Source organism: Trichosurus vulpecula, chromosome X, assembly GCF_011100635.1.
Source record: "Trichosurus vulpecula isolate mTriVul1 chromosome X, mTriVul1.pri, whole genome shotgun sequence".
In the NCBI taxonomy this organism is placed as follows: domain Eukaryota; kingdom Metazoa; phylum Chordata; class Mammalia; order Diprotodontia; family Phalangeridae; genus Trichosurus; species Trichosurus vulpecula.
Window position 1 is genome coordinate 10,736,861 of NC_050582.1, and position 19,734 is coordinate 10,756,594.

A 19,734-nucleotide genomic window follows, 5' to 3' on the forward strand; every position below is an offset into this window, starting at 1 on the left:
GATTTTTTACTGCCCTTCTCATTAAGCTAGAATCTCAGAAAATGACAATTTAAAAGATGCAAAACTGAGTGCAGGGTGAACCCTCTAGATCGGGTTGGATTGTTTTTTAGAAACCACCAGTTCAACCTTGTGATCTCATGGTTGTAGACTGCTGAGCTTTCACAAGCATGGCTGCTGGCTGAGACCAGTGGGGGAAAGCCTCCTTGCAGGACATGTTCTCTGACACATCGGGGAGGAGCTTGTATTAGCACACAATGGCTGAACTGGGTCTTACCTGGATTTCTCGGTATCCGCTTCCTTCGATCTCGGAAGGCTGCACCTGATTGCAGGGCCTCCAGCAGATTATCCATCACACCTGTCTCACCCTCTGGAGGAAGAGAGAAAACAGAATTAATCTTGGAGCATTTCAAATGAAAGCAGAGAAAAAAAAAATTAAAAGGTGTGTGGGGGTCAGATTTGCATAATACCCTTAATTTCAAGACATAGATCTATTTTTACAGCATGGCTCCTGTTAGTACCATGGACAGACTACTTTGTTTATTATATACTGTTAAGGAAAATTCATCCTTTCAACTTGAAGACCAGATCTTTTGTATCACTGATGATAGCTTGGGATGCAGATAAACACCAGCTGATCAGCTAGCTTTCTAGGAAGATTCTTCTAAAATGTTCCACAGTGAGGAACCAAGGGCCTCCTTTAATGCAATCAATGCAGAGTTATTTGATGAGGAAAAGTTACACAAGGTTAAATACTGATTGTATTAATATATCAAGCATTCAACTGTCATCAGCTACAATCTTCAAAGACACTGTTTGCAAAACACATTTCCATTTGATTTTGCCTTAACCCCTCCCTTTTGTTCATTCCACAAGGCTGACATTAGAGGGGAGGAAAAGTTGAACAGCATTATTTGAATAACAGAGCCATCCTAAACAGGGAGACAGCAGCAAGAAAGCATTTGTCTTCCCCCCACCCCACCTTTAGGAAAAGAGCCTAATTTTCTAAATCTTGTGGCTAAGAAAGATATACATTAAAGAGGCTTTTCGTTACATAAAAGATGTCCAGGAAAATATCTCAAAGACATTTTCAACAGTTCTTCCTCTTTCAACCTCTTGGTATACTGGACAATGGAAAGCAAAAAGTCTCACTGGTGCCAGGAATCTTTACTTTTCAGTTTAAATGACCATCAACTCTACTGTACTGTGGTCTCCCCAAATGACAGGGGGCCACTTCTCCACTAACTAGCTGTGACCTATGTATGCCTCTAATTCAAAGGAGAAGGTGCATGGAAGAGAGGTGGGTGAATCTGTTTGTATTTTTTAGGCTCTTTCTGGAAAGTCACAGTTAGACACATGGTCTGCCAAAACCCTTCTGCCTTTCCCTCCCCCTCTCATCCCTAGTTTCCTACCTCAGTCTTGCTCATCCACAATCTACCTGCTCCCACCAGGCTGAGCCCTCTGGAATGGCCACAGGTGGTAACAGATTCCACTCTAACTAGGTCACTTCCCAGTCTTTCCATTTCCTCGGCTATGAGCTAGCAGGATCTCCCTAAGGAGGCACCCTCTCTTGTACTGGGTCCTTCTCTGCTCAGGCTCCCCTGGGCCAGGAAGGATTGTGGCCATTCTCTTCATGCCTTGATCCTACTTCCACAATGTCCTTTTGCCACCATCATTCAACAAACTGTCCTCCTCTTTGAGGGTAGATGCTATACTTCCATATCCATCATGCAGTCCAACTCACTATGGTCACCTACCAGGCTCTACATGCTCTTCATTCAAGGAATTCTGAACCTGGCTCCTAGCCATCCTCTGCACTCAGCCCTGACCTCATTAATGGTGATACCAACTTACACCTTGATGTCCTGGCCTCCCATAACCCCCATCTTCACTTCACCTAAGCCACATACAGGGGATGTGGCAATCACTCATGACTGTTTTACCTCTATTATCCAGAACTCTACAATTCTTCTATTTGACCATAGTAACCTTCCATTCTTCCATTTCTTCCTCTTCCTCACCCCTCCTAACCCTATTATTCATCCTCATGGCAACCTCCAGTCCCTCTCCCTCTCTTTGTTCTCAATGTTGATCACCCTTGACAGGATCTGCCTTTTCTCCCTTCTCCATTTTGCCTCAGTGGCTAACCATTTCAACTATACACTATTAGCAATTTTTTAATTCCTTCTTCCTTTGTCCTACTGCAATTCTTGTCTTGGCAAACCCTTCAGGTTCCACCTACTACCTCTCCTTCTCTATTCCCACTCATGAGCTGCCAAAGGCTCCTGGAGAAAGTCATGGAATCATAGAATTGGAGAGCTGAAAAGGACCTTGGTGGCCATCTAGTACAACCTAGACCTGGAGGGAAGATCCACTATAACATACCTGAGAGTCACTCAAACTGTGAGCCAAATGGGTTCTCTACACATTAACAAAAACTATTTTAATCTGGTGTCACTACTGCCTGGCAATCCTTTTATTCTTCCTTGATTGACCCTCCGCACATTCGTAATCATGTAATGAGGTCCTTCCTGATTACTGTTCCAGCCCTCCAATCCCCCAGATTATTAGTACTCTCTCCCACTCTCATTGGTTCAATTTTCATCTCTATGTAGATGATTCCCAGATCTAAGTATCCAGCCCTACTCTTTCTTCTAAGCTACAATCCCATATCCCCAATTGCTTTTTGGGTATCTCAAACTATTCAAACTTAGTGTGTCCAAAACACTACATGTTACCTTGCTCCCTGAACTCTCTTCTCTTCCCAACTTTGCTGTTATTGTTGAGAACACAGCCAATTTTAAAGTCACTGACGCTCAAGGGTGTCACCCTTCACTTCTCAGTCAATAAACATTAAGTGCCTACTATGTGTCAGGCACTATGCTACGTGCTGGGGATAAAAATACAAATAAAAAGTAAGACAGTCTTTGCCCTCAAGAGACTCACAATCTAATGGGAGAAGACAATATACACAAAAAGCTGAAAGTATGGTGGGAGGAAAAGGAGCTGGGTGGAGGGGCATGATGGAGAAATCCAGAGAAATCCTAAAGCAGTACAGCTGGTGGGCAATGGGGAGAAGATTGTGCTAGGTCCCCTCTCTGAATGGATATTTTGGATTTCATGGCTCTGCTCTCCAGTCAGATGGTCCAATCAGAGAGGGCAAAAAGATAACACTGATGAAATGAGAGAGTATCAAGGTTGATTCAATCTTACAGGATGATGGGATGGCCCCAATGATTGGCATTCCTTACTCACCTCCCAGGGCTAATCAGTTGGCAACTCTGGTTATTTCAACCTTCACAACATCCGGCTCATCTCCATCCCTGTCTTCCCACAGGAGACCACTCTAGTTCTGGCCTCCTAACTGGTTTTCCAGCCTCAGTTCTCTCTCTACTTAGCTGCCAAAATGATTTTCCTAAAAGAGCTGGTCTGTCACCCTCTTCCTTCAATAAAGTTAGTCGCTCCCTATTAACTCTAGCATCAAATAGAAAATCTTTTGTTTGGTTTTTAAAGCCCTTCACAACCTGACCCTTTATCACCTTTCCAGTCTTCTTCTATTTAACTCCCTTTTATGCAGTCAGATCAGTGTAATGACCAACCATGAATCCAGAGGACTAAGGAAAAAGCATAAAGTCCAGCTCCTGAAAGAGAGGTGAAGGATTCAGAGTGCACAGAATCTGAATCAATCTCTCTCTCTCTCTCTCTCTCTCTCTCTCTCTCTCTCTCTCTCTCTCTCTTTTGTTCTGCCTCTGTCTCTCTCTTCTTTTGGATATGCCCATTGTAGAAATCTGTTTTGCTTGACTATACATATTTGTAGGAGGAATATTACTTTTCATTCATTCTCAATTGGGGAGGGAGGGAAGGAGAGAAGGCAGATGTTTTTATTGATGAGTAAAAAAAAATAAAATTTAATTTTAAAATGCTTTATACTAGATGTGAAAAGTCCTTGATTTTATTTAGAAATCTTTGGAAAACTTTGAATAAAGTGATATGATGCAACAAAGTAAGTGTGTTGGTACTGGCATGGGAGACTTGATGTGGTTTTGTATAAAACAGGAGTCCAGTTCTGAACCCGTGAATGTAAGGATCTGGCAGTAGAAAGGAAGACATGAGGACCTCAAGAACTGATCCATTTCAGACTGGAAATTGGTGGAAGAGAAGCAAAAGATAAAAGGAGAAAAAAAGGCAGATGGCTGTGGCAAAAACAAAAGAGAAATACTGAAGCCTTTGGGCCCTCTATGTATCCAGGAGCAAAGGAATGGGGGAAGAAGCCAGAAGGTGCAGCCGGCCTCTTTAGGGGCAGAGGGAAGTTCCCAGAACAGGGTTGCTCTTTCTCCAGGATCCCTCTCCCCTCACTGTGCCTGTCTTTGCACAGACTGAAGCTGCTTGCTTCAGAGGGCTTCAAACACAAAGAGGCCAGGAATTAACTAGAGACAAATATAAATAATAAACAGGAGTTCTTAGACATTTTTTGTGTCCTGGACTCATTTGGCAGTCTGGTAAAGCCCTTGTACCCCTGTGCAGAATAATGTTTTTAAGAGCATTAAAAAATACATAGGATTACAAAGATAACCAATCCTATCAAACTACAAATATCAATTTAAAAAATCAAGCTCATGGACCCCAGGTTAAAAAGCTCTAATTTAAATTAAGTCAGAGAGCCAAACCTCTTCCTAAGTGTTATGAATTTTCCTAACTGGGGGCTCTGATCCATGTGATTATACTCTTAACTTTTGATTTACTATAAAATTCCTGAAGCTACAGAGAGAAGCACAGGGACCAAAGGGACTATAATATTGCCCCTAAACTTAAATGAGCTCATTTCTTTTTTTTTCCCTTTTAAATTTATTTATTTTTAGTTTACAACATTCAGTTCCACAAGTTTTAAAATTCCAAATCTTCTTCCCCTCCCCCCAAGACAGCATGTAATCTGACATATGTTCTACATATATTTTCACCATAGTCAAGTTGTAAAGAAGAATTATAATCAATGGAATGAACTGCGGGAAAGCAGAAACAAAACAAAACAAAACAAGAAAAAAAGAGGGAGCAAATAGTTTGCTTCGATCTGCTTTCAGACTCCATAATTCTTTCTCTGGACGTGCATAGCTTTTTCCATCACAAGTCTTTTGGAGCTGTCTTTGAACCTTGCATTGTCTATCCAAGTTAGTCATCACAGATACAACGTGTCTGTAATTGTGTACGATGTTCTCCTGGTTCTGCTCCCCTCACTCAGCATCAGTTCATATAAGTCTTTCCAGGTTTTTCTGAAGTCTTTTCATCATTTATCATAGTACAATAGTATTCCATTACATTCAAATACCACAACTTGTTCAGCCATTTCCCAATTGATGGGCATCCCCTTGATTTCCAGTACTTTGCCACCACAAAAAGAGCTGCTATAAATATTTTTGTACATGTGGGTCCTTTTCCCATTTGTATGATCAATGAGCTCATTTCTGTAAGCGTGTATCTGATAGATTACTACTCCTTCTTCATGCCAGCTGCTAAGCTCAAGGGGTGGTTGGACCAACCTGTGATGGAGATTGTGAGCCTGGTGTCAAAGCGGAAGCTGGGCTGCCATGTGCAAGCGCTGGTACTGGAGCTCTGCTGCAACGATGACAGCGGCGAGGATGTGGAGGTGCCCTAAGTATGCTATATCATCCGCTGACTGGGTGGCGATCAGGTGCCCTCACCTTCCCTCCCCCACTCCTGCCCTCTCCTGTGCCCGCCCCCCACAGGTGGGCTGGGCCCTCCCTCCATCTTCACCTCCCACCTTTGTGTAGGGCACTGGAGGGCATGACTTTGTACTGAACCCATAATAAAGTTATTGAGGGAAACAAACAAAAAAAGGGCAGCTAGGTAGCACAGTGAGTAGAGCACTGGCCCTGGGTTCAAATCTGGCCTCAGACATTTGATACACTTACAAGCTGTGTGACCTTGGGTAAGTAACTTAACCCCAATTGCCTTACCTCCCCCCATCCAAAATAAAATTTAAAAAGGCCCAGGCCCTTCTCTAAACCTTTCTCTCCAAATCAAGCTAGGTGGACTGAGTGAGAAGCCTCTGTCTCTCACAGAGACAAAGGAGGTAGGAAGGAAAAAGTGGGAGGACACCATTCATTGGTCACCTATATACCCCACAACCACATATTACATGTACACAGTTATTTGCATGTTATCAATGCCACACGGTGCTGAACTAAAATAGTGACAATAATGCAACTGCTCAGACTGGATCCACTACAAATTTATGTTATCCAGCCTCTGCTGGGTCCTCACTACTGCTAGGCAATCTTTCTATACCTCTTTTATCAACCCACTCTCCATTATCCCACTCTTCCAAACCTTTTTATCCTTCTTCAGGCATCCCATGGCTTCCTCTCCCTTCACCCTCTTGGTTAAGAACCTCGTCTCATATTTTACAGAAAAAAATGAGGCCATTCGCCATGAGCTCCCTCTCCTCCCTTCTCTCTTGTCACTCAGATGGCTTCTGCCACTATCTCCTCTTTCACTTCATGTGATGAAGTGGCCTTACCAAGGCCCTCATCCCTTCATGCTTGGACTACTGCAATAGCCTGCTGGTGGATCTGCCTGCCTGTAGTCTCTCCTCAGTCCAGCGCATCCTCCTTTCCGCCACCAAAGCTATTTTCCTAAAGCACAAGTCAGATCATGTCACCCCACCCCACCCCTTCAATAAACTCCAAAGGCTCCCTATGTTTCAACAATCTGGCTAGTAGCTGTTGTGGAGGTGAAAGACCAACACGAGGCCAACAACAAGAATGCTACCAACAAGCTATAAAAGCCCAGGTTCTTTTTATCTGCTTTACTAAGGAAAGCAACATTAAGGGGTTAACAAGCTTACTTTAATTCAGCATACAAATATCACTCACTTAGTTCAGGGGAAAAATCCAGCACCCTGAACTTCGGAACAAATACAAATAGAAATTACAAACATCAACAGACAGACCTTGTCTGATTCAAATCCCAATACATAGTTACCAGAGTTTAACAAAGTCCCAACATCTGGGTTACAAGCTGGAGGGCTCTTAGCTACAGCTGCCCGGAGTCTCCATATCAGCATGCCACCAAGAGTGAGAGCCCTGTGCAAATAGCTCTGTCTTCTCTTCTTATACTGTTTCAGACGTCATCAAATGTCATCTGAATGACCAGAACTTAGGCTTCTATGATTGGCTCTTGAGTTAGCACCTCCCCTTAGTACGCTGGGAGCTTCACACCCACATAGGTTTAGCACCTAATAGTGGTTTGGGCCTGGGACTTAGCACCTAGTAAGACTCAATGAAATACACAGAATTAATCAAAGGAAACAAAAGCCAAACTCTTCAAGGGCACTTGGTTGAACTGAGTGCTAAGAGCCCATTTGGTTTACCAACACACCCTACCACCTCTAGAATCAAATACAAAATCAATCCTTGGTTTGTTATTCAAAGCACTTCATAACACAACTCCCCTCCCTGTCACACACACCTTTCCAGTCTTATATCTTAGTCCTGAACAGGTATTCTTCAATCTAGTGAGTGACACTGGCTTCCTGGCTGTTTTGCAAACAGGACACTTCATCTCTCAGGTCCACACATTCCCTCTGGCTATCTCCAATGCCTAGAATGCTCTCTCTCCTCAGCCTGACACTGACTTCCTGGCTTACTTCAAGTCCCACCTAAAATCCCATTTTCTAAAAGAAGTATCCTCCAGCCCCTCTTAATTTCTCTTCCTTATTTTCTATTAGTCCTATACATATCTTGTTTATAATATTGGTCTGCTTGTTGTTGGGTCCTTAAGAGCCCCAGGGCTTAACACAGTGTGGGGTACATATTAGGATCTTAATAAATGTTTATTGGCTGACTTAGAATGTGAGTTCCTTGAAGTGAGGGGTGGGATCTTTAGATCCTAGCATACTTCCATCTACATAGTCATTTGCATAATACCAGTTTGCTGGATTGAATCAAAGAATGACAGAACCTCCAAGCTGGAAGGAACCGACGCAGTGTAGAAGCCATCTAGCCCAATCTAAACTTGAATGGGAACCCCTACTACCTCCTACTCAGCAAGTGCTCCCCCAAACCCTGCTTGAAGACCTTCAGGGCCAGGGAGCCCACACCGCCCAAGGTAGTTGTTCCACTGCTGGGGAAATCTTTCACCTTAGTGATTGTCGATGATCTCTTTCATTTGGAAGGACAATAAAGATCAGAATACACTGTCTTAGATCAGAGAAAAGGCCTGAAATAAGATGGACAATTTCTGATTGTGTTCTTCACTTGAACTTTGACACTTTGTTAAAAAGACACAGAGAGTAAAAAAAGGTTAGAGCTTGAAAAGAACTTTGGGTCATTTAGTCCAACCCCTTCATTTTACAGATGAGTACAATGAATGGAAATGCCAGTACTGTTTATCCAAAGACAGGTCTTTGGAATTAATGACAACAAAAATTTCCCCAGGGAAGAATAAAAGGGAAGAAACCAAATGTCCAATATCCCTTCGACAAACACAGGGAAAATGAAAGGTGGAAATAGACCTTCGGTGGCTATGCAGGATCAGAAGATGGAGAATTTTTGAGAAATATGAATATTACAGGGATATTTTAAACCAATAATCATCTATTTTTCATCAGAAAGCAAGGAAAGACTTTTAAGTTACTTATTACACTTCTTATTGAAAATTACCTTTACAATATAAGATGAATTTAAAGTAAACTATTTTACTCACTTGAGATTTTTTCTTGACAAAAATCTAAAGTAATGATTGTCAATATGTCTCTGTGGGAGACAGACAGAAAGAGAGAGTGGGAGAGAGAGAATAATGGAGAGTGAGGGAGAGGGTAAAAAAGAGGGGGGAAGAGGGAGAGAGAGAACAAGATAGAGAGAAGTGAGAATGTGACAGAGAGAGAGAGAGAGAGAAAGAGAGAGAGAATAAAAAAGTGAGGGAGAGAAAAAAGAGGAGAGGAAAAGAGAGGGAGAAAGGAAGAGAGGGAGAGAGAAAAAGAGAGAAGAGAGAGAGAAGTAGAAAAAAGAAGAAGAGAGAATGAGAGCAAGAGAAAGAGCAGACAGGGAAAGAGAGAAATCAGTGCCCCATATTTATATTCTTGCAAAACATAAATAATGTATTGAGAGAAGGCACTTCTTTTTTCTCATTTATTCTATAATAACTTTAGAAGACGTTGACTGTTTTTGATGACATTTATAACTCCACTAAAGGAGAGCGAGATAAGTTTAATTTGTGGTTCAGTTTGCCTCTTTGAAACAAGATGGCAAGTGATCAAAGTTTCTAAATGTATGCACCACCAGTAATTTGAAAGATATTTCAACGAAATTCAGTAAATGAATAATAGTTTCTGAGATATGTGATTACACTGATCAGGGTCTGCGGTTCACAATTGTTTATGCTTAAGGCCAGGGACTTTGGAGTTTTTTGTTTGTACTCCGGTAAAAACTTAGTAAATGTTTCTCAATTTAAATCAACCACTGCCTGAAGATACTTGCCTCAGTTTACCAGCACAGTTCCACGGTACACTGAACTGCAGAATTAAAACTTTCTGAGAACTCAACTAATTTATGTTACAGAAAACTCTGAATGACTTAAGCACTTACCAGGAACTGTATGCTAAATGTGGGCTATACAAATGCAAAACGGAGAAAGTTCCTGCCCTCAAGGAGCTTACAGTTTAGACAGCAGTATCCAGGAAAGGGTGTTTGTGTCTGGGAAGTTCCAGTGAGTAGTTGGTGCAAGAATACAGGTTTGTCAACGGGCCCTGAGCAGAAGCAATGGGAGTGTTCATGTGATGACAGATACTAGAACAAGGGATAAGGAGAGGAGAGATTTGTGATGAAAAGGTAGGGTGCTGAGTATCTTAGCTCCTCCTGGGCATGCCTAGATCATAGTCTTTGGAAGTCCTGTTTGGAAGATGGACCTTTTTCCTTTGTTTCCTTCTTTTCCTTCCTTTCCTTCCTTCCCTCCCTCCCTCCTCCTATTATTAACCCAAAAGCATTTGAGTGTTTTCTCTGTGCCTGGACTGGGCTAGGTGTAAATGATCCCTGGTCCCAGGGAACCTGCAAACTATTTGGGGATTTTAAGTTTTTTTAATGTAGGGACTGTTCATTTTGGTTTTTGTTTTGTATCCTCAGTGATTGGCACACAGTAGGCACTTCATAAATGCTTGCTGATGGAGTTCTCATTTTTCTCTTTTTGCTCTACACCTGTGATTCCACTGTTGTAGGGTCTGTCCTGTGAGCAAACTCCCTGTACCAAGGCAGAGATACAACTACTACGCAAGGGATAGTCTTGGAGAGTGGCCTAGGACATTGAACGGTTAAGGGACTGGCCCAAGGTCACCTAGTCAGTATGTGTCAGAGGCAGGACTTAGCCATTTGTGACTCATGCAAACAAAATAATGAGGCTCAAGGAAGCATTTCAGAGGAAAATGATCCCATCCTCTGATGTCCTCAGCTCTGCCACTGATGGCACTGCCATTATTATCCCAGTCTACTAAACAAGAAACCTCAGCACCATCCCCGACTCTTCTTTCTCCCTAGCCTCTCGTTATTCTCCAGGCAGGGCAGAGGCTGGGGCACAGTAGATAAAGCACTGTACGTAGAGTGGGCAGAGAGAGCTGCCCAGCCTACCTCAAGCACTCTTGGAAAGTCAGCATTTGTTAAGAGGGGATAAGAAGATCTGCACCATCTACTGCAGACCATCATGGTGAAGAAGATGTATAGACGCATTAGAACCTCTTCTTCCTCCTAGCCCAAAGGCTAGTAAACTCTTGCTGTTGTCATCATTTAGTTGATTAACCATGGCTTATTCTCCGTGATACCATTGGGGGTTTTCTTGGCAAAGATCCTAGAGTGATTTGCCATTTCCTTCTCCAGCTCATTTTATAGATGAGGAAACTGAGGCAAACAAGATGAAGTGACTTGCCCAGGGTTACACAGCTAGTAAGTGGCTGAGTCTGGATTTGAACCCAAGTCTTCCTCAGGACTCCAGGTCCAGCACTCTATCCACTGTGCCACCTAGCTGCCCCTCAGGAAACTCTCACTACTTATTATTTTATGTGTCCATATATCACTTAATTACTTGTCTGTACATATTTGTTTGCTTTTTGTCTTCCCCATTAGATTGTAAGCTCCCTGAGGGCAGGAACAGTCTTTTGTTTGATTGTGCATTTAATAAATAGTAGGCATTTAATAAATATTTAGTGACTGACAGAGTAGTTTATAAAAATAAGCTATTTATACCTGCCATCTCCCACTCTCTCATCCTCAACATCCTCAACCCTAACCTCCCCTACTCCAACTCTACCCACCCTTTTTACTGTGCCCTCTGGAATTCCCATCACATAATGAATAAGCTTCCCTTCATCTTCCATCTCCTCCTCTTTTACTCCTTCTGTCTACTTATTTATACTTACTGAGACCTGACTTCTGTGAAATAATGCTGTGTCCTTTCAATAATGAAGTCCCCCAGTAAAAGGTAATGAACTGAGGAAGAGAGGAAAACAATGAGCCAGATGCTCAACTCTTTAAGAAAGGAGGGAGAATGACCTGGAGACTAATACACAAAAGCCACCATGACCTGAATATGATAAAAAAAATTTTAATTAAGAGAACTTGAAAGAAAGAGAAGTTGATGAGTGATGGCAGCAAACGGAGAGATGAAGTTTCATTGGAGAGTAAAGAATATTTTATGACTCTTCCTCCAGGAGGTTCAATGTCATTGGGAGGTATGAGAGAAGATCCAGGTGGTGCTGGAGCAGGAGTTCTTAACCTCTTCTTGCCTTACAAACCCCTCTGGCAGTCTTGGGAAGCCCACGGACCCCAGTTCAGAGTAACATTTGTTGACTATATTCATAATGGAAGGAAGTGTTAAGTTTTAGTTAGAGGTTAGGGAAAATATAAAGGTACCTTTTTCTCATTTGAGTTCATAGACTCCCTGAGATCCATCCACAAACCCCTTTGGGGTGGTGTTGTTAGGGTACCTCCAAGTTAAGAACAGCTGGGTCAGAAGGAGGCAGTCATGAATTGTAAAAAGAAATAAATGTATTCTTAAGGATACAAATTTCATTTGTAATAACAAGTGGTACTTTCCAAAGAATTCTGAGCAACAGAAAAATTTTCAATTTTGGTATTATTGGCCAAAGACTAAGCAGGGGAGAAAAATTTTGAATTTGTAAACAAGGTCAGTAAAGCGACCCAAAGGAAGGGACAAATATAACAAGCAAGCTATGGAAAGCAGAGTAGTCCAAAAAAATCTTTTCAATACTATCTATCCAACATGATCTAGAAACACACAGCAAGATAAAGAAGGCTGCTTACTCATAAAAGAAGAGGGAGACAAAATCCTTTCTTTGGTCAGAAAAAAAATGAGGGCACAAGCCTGACATTTTGTCAAATTGTACAATATAAGGTGGAACAAAGGGTGTCCAGTAATGGAAAGTAAGAAGAAGGTTGCAAAAATATGGCTAGAATAACACTTCTAATTGGGACTAAACGCTGGTAGGTATTAGTGCTCGTAACATCATGGAATGTTGTCAAAGAAAAGAAAACCAGCAACTTAGGGAATCGCTAGATAAATACACAGTCAAAAGTGAAGAGTTTTTTTTAACCCAGTATTCTATAGAAGGCAGAGATCCTTTAGTTGGTAGGGTGGCTTTGTATGTTGAGTTCTGTGTGCAGAGTGTGTGTGTGTGTGTGTGTGTGTGTGTGTGTGTGTGTGTTGCTTAATTGAAATCTGAGGAAGAATAGGGATAATGGAGACTTAGAAAACAAACAGATGGCAACTAAGATAATAGACTATGAAGTTATGGCCATGTAGAGAGTTTAGGAAAATTAAGGAATTATCCCAAAGAGATTCAAAGAGGGCATGTATAAGGATACATAAAGTTCCAAGGGACATCAAGAAAGCAGATGTTCAATAGAAGAAAATATTCAAGAGGGAAATGGGGGGCACAGGAGCTTGGAAGAAATGACTAGAAACCACAGGATGAGCTAAGGGCAAAGAAGTAATTACTTTATATTCAGGAGTTGAAAATTGGTAAGGCAAAAAAAGAAAAACATTTGGCTCCCAGGGTAAGGCAGTACACAGTGCTATACACTGCAAAGTAAAATTAATCTCAAAGCAATTAAAGTTGAAGCCATAGGGAAGGAAAACCAGTTAGCTGCCAAGTTTGCACCTAAGTTATCTTTTGGTCCCGGACAGGAAACTGTTTCCCATGTCAAGGTAAAAGCCCAAAGTGTAGGTTTCATGGTGAAAGCTCCTCTTAACTAAAGAATTACTGCCCCGATACTTCAGCTAAGTTCCCAGAGGGGCCACTCGAGGTTACAGACTCAAAGGGAGATACTCTTTTCATTAAAAAACAATTCAAGTAACTAAAGGATACAAAGTTTGGAAGGAAGTCACTACTCAAACACATTGTACTTTTTTTTCCTTTTTAGTCATTGAATCCAATTGAACAGGAATGGTGCTAGGTAAAATTGTGAAAAATGCCTTCTCTGAAGTACTTCTCCCTTTATTCATACACTTGACCTTTTTTGATCAGTTGGTCAATAAACATTTATTAAGCACCTACTATATGCCAGGCATTGTACTGAGAGAGGATATGTAGAAAGGCCTTCAAGAAGCTCAGTCTAATGACCTTCTTCTCCTCTTCTCAATGCTTCTCCCTTGCTACTTAGTTTGGGCCCAGATGCTCCCAGTATGGTGACCTATTCAGACCCTATTCAATACTGCCAAAAAAACTAAAAGATTAAAAACAATTTATAATTATGTGTAAACACAGGTGGCTGGCTCAACATACTCACTCTCCTTGTGATATTTAAAAAGATGTCATTTGTGATCCAAAAGAATGGTATTCTACTGGTGACATTTCCAAGGAGATTTTTTTGGCCAGAGATGCCTTCCTGAAAGATGGCCTGGGGTGAGACAGCCATGACAATAAGCTACATTTAAAATGATAATAATAATAACAATAATAATAATAATTTTATTCTTTCTTCCAATTTTTTTTTGGCTGCAAGACTGGAGAAGAGCCTTACACAATTCTGTCAATAAACTGATATTGAAAAAAACTGAAAGTTAAAGCTTATCAGAAAAACCATTGTTGGGGGTGGAGCCAGGATGGCAGCTGGAGAGCAGGGACTTGCGTGGGCTCCCCGCCAGGTCCCTCCCATGGCCTGTGGAAGATGGCTCTGAACAAGTTCTGGAACTGCAGAGCCCAAGAAATGGCAGAGGGAAGCAGGGCTCCAGCCCAGGACAGCCTGGATGGTCGCTGGATGAGGTCCATCGCACACGGAGCTGGGAGTGGAGGGGAGCGGAGCTCAGCGTGGGCAGCGGCAGGACCAACCAGACCAGGAACCAGGCGGAAAAGGCCCTAGCGCCCTAAATCGGTGAGCTATGGCAGTTGCAAGACTTCTCAACCCACAAACACCAGAGACAACAGGGAAGGTTAGTGGGAAAAGCTGCGGGGGACAGAGTTCACGGTTTGGCCACTGCCCCAGGGCCTGCAGGGGGTGGTGCAGCTACAGAACTACAGCTGCAGTTACTTCCAGCCCCAGGCCTACCTGGTGGGAGGAATTAAGTGGCGGATCAGAGCAGGAGTGCAGAGCCTGCTTAGGATTTGCATCAGGTCCAGGTTGGTGGTTCTTGGGGAAGGAGGAGTGCTGGTGTGGCAGAGCTGGCTGTATAGAAAGAGCTCTGAAATAAACAGTGCATCCCCTCAGGCTTGGAGCAGAGTACTCTTTGCTCTGCAAGCAATCATACCCTGCTGAGGGACTCAGGGGTCAAGTGAGTTGGCTGGGAACATGGGCAGGCAGCGAAAATGCACTCAGATTCAGTCTCAGACTTTGGAATCTTTCTTTGGTGACAAAGAAGACCAAAATATACAGCCAGAAGAAGTCAACAAAGTCAAAGAGCCTACAACAAAAGCCTCCAAGAAAAACATGAACTGGTCTCAGGCCATGGAAGAGCTCAAAAAGGATTTGGAAAAGCAAGTTAGAGAAGTAGAGGAAAAATTGGGAAGAGAAATGAGAATGATGCGAGAAAACCATGAAAAACAAGTCAATGACTTGCTAAAGGAGACCCCAAAAAATACTTGGAAGCTTGGAAGAAATGACTAGAAACCACAGGATGAGCTAAGGGCAAAGAAATAATTACTTTATATTCAGGAGAATATTGAAGAAAACAACACCTTAAAAAATAGACTAACTCAAATGGCAAAAGAGCTCCAAAAAGCCAATGAGGAGAAGAATGCCTTGAAAGGCAGAATTAGCCAAATGGAAAAGGAGGTCCAAAAGACCACTGAAGAAAATACTACTTTAAAAATTAGACTGGAGCAAGTGGAAGCTAGTGACTTGATGAGAAATCAAGATATTATAAAACAGAACCAAAGGAATGAAAAAGTGGAAGACGATGTCAAATATCTCATTGGAAAAACCACTGACCTGGAAAATAGATACAGGAGAGATAATTTAAAAACTATTGGGCTACCTGAAAGGCATGATCAAAAAAAGAGGCTAGATATCATCTCTCAAGAAATTATCAAGGAGAACTACCCTGATATTCTAGAGCCAGAGGGTAAAATAGAAATTGAAAGAATCCACAGATCGCCTCCTGAAAAAGATCCCAAAAAGAAAACTCCTAAGACCATTGTCGCCAAATTCCAGAGCTCCCAGGTCAAGGAGAAAATACTGCAAGCAGCCAGAAAGAAACAATTCGAGTATTGTGGAGAAACAATCAAGATAACACAGGATCTAGCAGCTTCCACATTAAGGGACCGAAGAGTTTGGAATACAATATTCTGGAGGTCAAAGGAGCTAGGATTAAAACCAAGAATCACCTACCCAGCAAAACTGAGTATCATGCTCCAAGGCAAAATATGGATTTTCAATAAAATAGAGGACTTTCAAGCTTTCTCAGTGAAAAGACCAGAGTTGAAAAGAAAATTTGACTTTCAAACACAAGAATCAAGAGAAGCATGAAAAGGTAAACAAGAAAGAGAAATCATAAGGGACTTACTAAATTTGAACTGTTTTGTTTACTTTCCTACATGGAAAGATGGTGTGTATGATTCATGAGACTTCAGTATCATAGTAGTTGAAAGGAGTATGCATATATACATACATATATATATATATATATATATATATATATATATATATATATGTGTGTGTGTGTGTGTGTGTGTGTGTGTGTGTATGTCTATGTATGTATATATGTAGGTGTGTATATATATATAGACAGAGGGCACAGGGTAAGTTGAATACGAAGGGATGATATCTAAAAAAAAATCAAATTAAGGGATGAGAGAGGAATATATTGAGAGAGGGAGAAAGGGAGAGACAGAATGGGGTAAATTATCTCACATAAAAGTGGCAATAAAAAGTGGTTCTGTAGGAAGGGAAGAGGGGGCAGGTGAGGGGGAATGAGTAAATCTTGCTCTCATTGGATTTGACCTGAGGAGGGAATACCATACACACTCGATTGGGTATCTTACCCCACAGGAAAGAAGGAGGAAGAAGATAAAAAAGGGGGGATGACAGAAGGGAGGGCAGACAGGGGGAGGAGGTAATCAAAAACAAATGCTTTCGAAAAGGGACAGGGTCAAGAGAGAAAATTCAATAAAGGGGGATAGGTTAGGAAACAACAAAACATAGTTAATATTTCACAACATGAGTATTGTGGAAGGGTTTTACATAATGATACGCATGTGGCCTGTGTTGAATTGCTTGCCTTCTTAGGGAAGGTGGGTGAGGAGGGAAGAGGGGAGAGAATTTGGAACTCAAAGTTTTAAAAACAGATGTTCAAAAACAACAACAAAATAAAGTTTTTGCATGCAATGAGGAAATAAGATACACAGGCAATGGGGCGTAGAAATTTATCTTGCCCTACAAGAGAAGAAGGGAAAGGGAGATGAGAGGGGAGTGGGGTGACAGATGGGAGGGCTGACTGGGGAACGTGGTAAGCACAATATATGCCATCTTGGAGTGGGAGGGAGGGTAGAAATGGGGAGAAAATTTGTAATTCAAACTCTTGTAAAAATCAATGCTGAAAACTAAATATATTAAATAAAATAAATATATAAAAAATAACTAAATATATAATAAGGTTAAAAAAAAAGAAAAACCATTGTTGATGCTTCTGGTAAAATGTGTCACATTTGATATTTCAATTATTTAATATTTTAAAGGGATCCTTGAAATATTTTCTGTGGCTTCTATTATCACTCCCCTATTCAATAAACTCCTTTGACTGACTCCCTATTACCTCCAGGATGAAACATAAACAATTCTTTTGGATTTTGAAAGTCTGTCATAACCTGGCCTCTTCCTACCTTTCCAGGTGTCTTATGCCCTATTTCCCTCTACATACTGCTCAATCCAGTGCACTGGCTTCCTCGGTGTTCCATATCCAACCTACTCCACCTTTCAACAACAAGCTTTTTCGCTGGCTGTCCACAATGTCTGGAATGCTCTCCCTTCTCATCTCTGTTTTTCTGGCTTCCCTAGCTTGCTTCAGATCTCAGCCAAAGTCCTTCCCAATCCCCTTAATGTTCCTTACCTCTGACAACACCCCTAATTTATCATGTCTGTAGCTTGTTGTACATGGCGCTTGCATGTTATCTATGGAAGAGACCCTTTTTTACAAAATTTTCTTTGTATTCTCAGCACCTAATACAGAGCCTGGCACACAGTAGGTGCTTAGTAAATACTAGTCAAGTACTGTGTTTCCGATGCCTGTGTTAACTGAAGTTATGAAATAACAGTACAGTTGGGAGAAGTGCTCTTATCAAACTTCTACCCATTTTATAGATGAGGAAATAAGGGAGCAGACGAGAGTGGAATATGCAAGAAGGTCTATGAACCAGGCACTGAACTCACTGAAAAAAGAGAGGTTTGTAGATAACCGCCATCAAGAACTGGTTTAGGTGCCAGATATAGACTGAGTGAACCGAAACGGAGAGGAGGTTCCTGAGTGATGGTGGTAGATGGAGATCCTACAGCGTGTGTGTGTGGGGGGGGGGTTACTAAATAAACAATAAGCATTTTGATAAATTATATTTCCAAGGGTCAATTTGCAATTCTATACTACTTCCTGCTTCCTAACCTAGACATGCCAATTCCTAAATGTTGTATGGTTCTTTTCAAATTAATCATAGTTGAAAATTATTTTCAAATGATTAGCTGAAACCCCACGAAAACAAAAGCAAGTATGGACACTTGAGGGCTTCCATCCTTTGGGGCTTCACATTGTAAACTAGTTTATGCCCAAGATAACAAGTCCACCTGACCCTGGAATATCTTCCTTTCTTTAATCTAAAACTTGCCACTGTTAACACTGATTTTACACATTATGGAGAGACAGCATATTGTGGCACGTGGAGTCAGGAAGATGTGCCTGAATTCCTACCTTTGACACATTGTGGCCTAGGCAAAGGACTTCATCTCTCAGGGCTCTAGGCACTCTCCAAGACTGTCAATTGCACTGGGAGGGGGAGTTTCCTCACCCTGGAGCTCCACAGAACAATGAAATCACAGATCCAATCCCTAGCCTTTAGATTATCTTTAGTTACCAGATGCCTTCTAATTACTAGTTTAAGTCACTACTGTATTTTCGGGAAGTGGGAAAGTGACCCCTGGGAACAGCTACTAGTTCATCTACCAGAGATTAGGAAGAAAAAGACTGCCAATTTATTAGATCATTACAACTTGACCTCTGTGTGGGAGAAGATGAAAGAACTTTCCTAAGGGTGGATGGAACTGATCGCTCAACCAAATCCTCAGGAGAGTGTTCAGGCTGACCTCATCAGCTATTCCTTTACTTAAGAGGGGGTAGGGGTATAAAGAACCAAGGCCTGGTCTCTCTCCAGCTAGATTTCAGCAGGATAGAACTAGAGCACTGACAGGAAGACAGACCCAAGCTCAAAACCATTCCTGGACACTTACTAGCCCTGTGACTCTGGGCAGATCACTTAACTCTCTCTGGCTGCCTCAGTTTTCTCATCTGTAAAATGGGGAAAATAATAGTGCCTCCTTCCCATGGTTGTTGTGAAGATCAGATAAGATAATATCTGCAAAGTAACTGCATAGGGCATGCAGCATAGTAGACACTTAGTAAATCAATCCTTCCCTCCCTTTTTCCTTCCTTCTTACCTACCTACAATCTGAGAAAAAAAGTCTCCACAGAGGCAATCAGTAAATTCATGAGATGGCTGGGATGTCAAAGAACTATTCCAGTTCACTCACTTAACAGATGAAGAAACTAAGGCCTGAAGGTGGCAAGAGATATGCATAAAGACACCAAGGATTTAGGATTCTTCTGGGGGTGGAATTTGGAAGTGACCAAAGATATCACTTAGTTTCCATTTTAGAGATGAGGAAATTGGTGAAAGAAGAATTAAGAGGTAGAACCAGCATGAGAACAGTGGTTTCTTGACTCCTGGTCTACTTTCCCTTTTCTTACACTGAATCATGAAATAGTTATATCACCATGCAAAGCAGTGGATGATTAAATACCAAAAGAGTAACGCAGAGAATGCCACAGCAGTTCAGAAAGCTGGGAAGATAAATTTGGCAACACTCTGGGAGGGCCTGGGGTAGACATATCATAGGAAAACCGGATCAGGAAGGGGACTTCAGAAAGGGTCAAGGATGTGAGCAAAAGCTCAGGGGTAGAAATGTGGGACTGGAGGACAGAGAGGAAAACCAGCTTCACTAGAGTGATGGCCTTGGGCTG

The 19,734-nt window shown here is 41.7% G+C and overlaps 1 protein-coding gene across 3 annotated transcripts in view; it reads right to left on the reverse strand.

The window, feature by feature from the left end:
- Positions 1-19,734, reverse strand: part of DIAPH2 (diaphanous related formin 2) — an 856,474-nt gene that overhangs the window by 129,967 nt on the left and 706,773 nt on the right. For all 3 annotated transcript variants that reach the window (XM_036740329.1, XM_036740331.1, XM_036740330.1), the window contains one exon: positions 275-367. In XM_036740329.1, coding sequence (XP_036596224.1) covers positions 275-367 — 93 coding nt within the window. The remainder of the gene's footprint in view (positions 1-274; positions 368-19,734) is intronic.